Raw genomic sequence first — 1804 nt, 5'->3', positions numbered from 1 at the left:
ATGTGATGAGTGTTTTGTACTGTTTTGCACCAGCCATCGAGTGTGATTCCCCTCGATCGCAGATTTGTACCGGTCATCGAGTAGACTCAAGCTGGCTGGACGATGACCGGTTTGTACCGGTCATCAAGGGTACATATGTACCGGTCATCGAGAGTACATACAAACCTCGATGGCCGGTGGTGGGTGCTGATAGCGCAGTCAGGTGAGTTTACCATTCGATTTGGCTCAACCGGTGTGGAGTGCCCTCCGCGTCGCTAAATTTTGCTCTTAGCAAGCGGTAATTTAGCTTAGCTTTTAGCTGAACCGATGCGGATGCTCCATATCCTGTGAAGCTGGCGCAGGCGCGCCTGTCCTGCGGCCGTCGGGGGGCGCGCGGGGGATGAGGCCCAGGGCGAGATCGGTTGTCAGTCTCACCACTTCTCCCCACACTTAGGTTTCCCCACCCCCAGCCGCGCCTAAGACCGCCAGGAATTTCCAGCGGAAGAAAAGCACCCGAAGACTCAAGATGGCCAACTGCACCGTTCTCCCTCCCGAGGTCCATGCCGCCAACGAATCCGGAATCAACCTCTTTGGTCGTTGGGACTCGGCCGATGTCGAAGTCAAGGACATGTTCGTTCACAACAACATCAGACAAGATCAAGCAATCGGGTGTTGATTGAAATATTCTTGATTTATTTTCTAGCTGTTTGACTGATTACATTCAGATCCGGAACGCCGTCTTCGTCCCCCACACCGCTGGTCGTTATGCCGCCAAGCAATTCCGAAAGGCTCAGATGCCAATCGTCGAGCGACTCGTCAACAGCTTGATGATGAAGGTGATTATCACTTCATCCAACGCCTCCAACCTTCAGCCAGAGATTCAAAGTGTCAAACATGCAACTCACAAACCTGGCTAACATCAATTTTTCTAGGGACGAAACAACGGAAAGAAGCAGATGGCTGTCCGGATCGTTGCCCACGCCTTCGAGATCATCCACCTACTCACCGACCAGAACCCCATCCAAATCTTGGTCGATGCGATCGTCAACACCGGTCCCCGTGAAGACTCCACCCGTATCGGCTCCCAGGGAACTGTCCGTCGACAGGCCGTCGATGTCTCCCCCTTACGACGAGTCAACCAAGCCATCGCCCTATTGACTATCGGTGTAAGCTTTCCATCTGCTCAGATCTCCCTTTTGTCAGCTGATGTGAAGCTAAACCAAATTGCAACTTTCCACATGCATCTAGGTCCGCGAATCCGCCTTCCGTAACGTCAAGTCGATCTCCGAATGTCTTGCCGACGAGTTGATCAACGCCGCCAAGGGCTCGTCCAACTCATACGCCATCAAGAAAAAGGACGGTCAGCACCCATCCCCTTTATCTCGACGCTACTATTGATGTCGATTAGCTGAACCATCCTGGTTTTTCCTCCTCCCTTCATGCGCTAATCCTTTCCTCCGATAATTGTAGAGTTGGAACGGGTTGCCAAATCTAACCGTTGAGAAATTAATAAAGAAAATCCTCTTGTCATCCACCACACCGCGTGCCCTTTGTTGCTGCAAATCATTCACGAGAAGTTGGGCTATGGTTCCCTCATCAAGACATTCGTCCCCCAGCCCAATGAATCATTGATACGTGTTGAGACAGCGGGCGATTCGATGTGCATTTCCCACCTTTTGATTCGTTTCAAACTGGGGCCCACCGACAGCAGGCCCCACATTGTCCTGTAGTACACGGGCATTTATGCCTTGAGAGGTGATCACGCCATACGCGCCCTGACTTATCAAAGACGCCCTCATTTACAGTGGGGTGGGCCATGTAGGAC

The 1804-nt window shown here is 52.1% G+C and overlaps 1 protein-coding gene across 1 annotated transcript; it reads left to right on the top strand.

Moving 5' to 3' along the window:
* Positions 1–505: 505 nt before the first annotated feature.
* PtA15_16A267 (uncharacterized protein) lies at positions 506–1481 on the top strand (the record flags this gene model as incomplete). Its single annotated transcript, XM_053163940.1, has 5 exons — positions 506–609; positions 683–815; positions 912–1145; positions 1228–1339; positions 1450–1481. The coding sequence occupies 5 exons, from the start codon at positions 506–508 to the stop codon at positions 1479–1481; spliced, it is 615 nt and encodes a 204-aa protein (XP_053027915.1).
* Between the last annotated feature and the right edge of the window lie 323 nt (positions 1482–1804).

The sequence above is a fragment of the Puccinia triticina genome, chromosome 16A, assembly GCF_026914185.1.
Source record: "Puccinia triticina chromosome 16A, complete sequence".
Taxonomy (NCBI): domain Eukaryota; kingdom Fungi; phylum Basidiomycota; class Pucciniomycetes; order Pucciniales; family Pucciniaceae; genus Puccinia; species Puccinia triticina.
The sequence above is the reverse complement of the archived record's forward strand: the minus strand, read 5'-3'. Positions and strand labels throughout refer to the sequence as shown.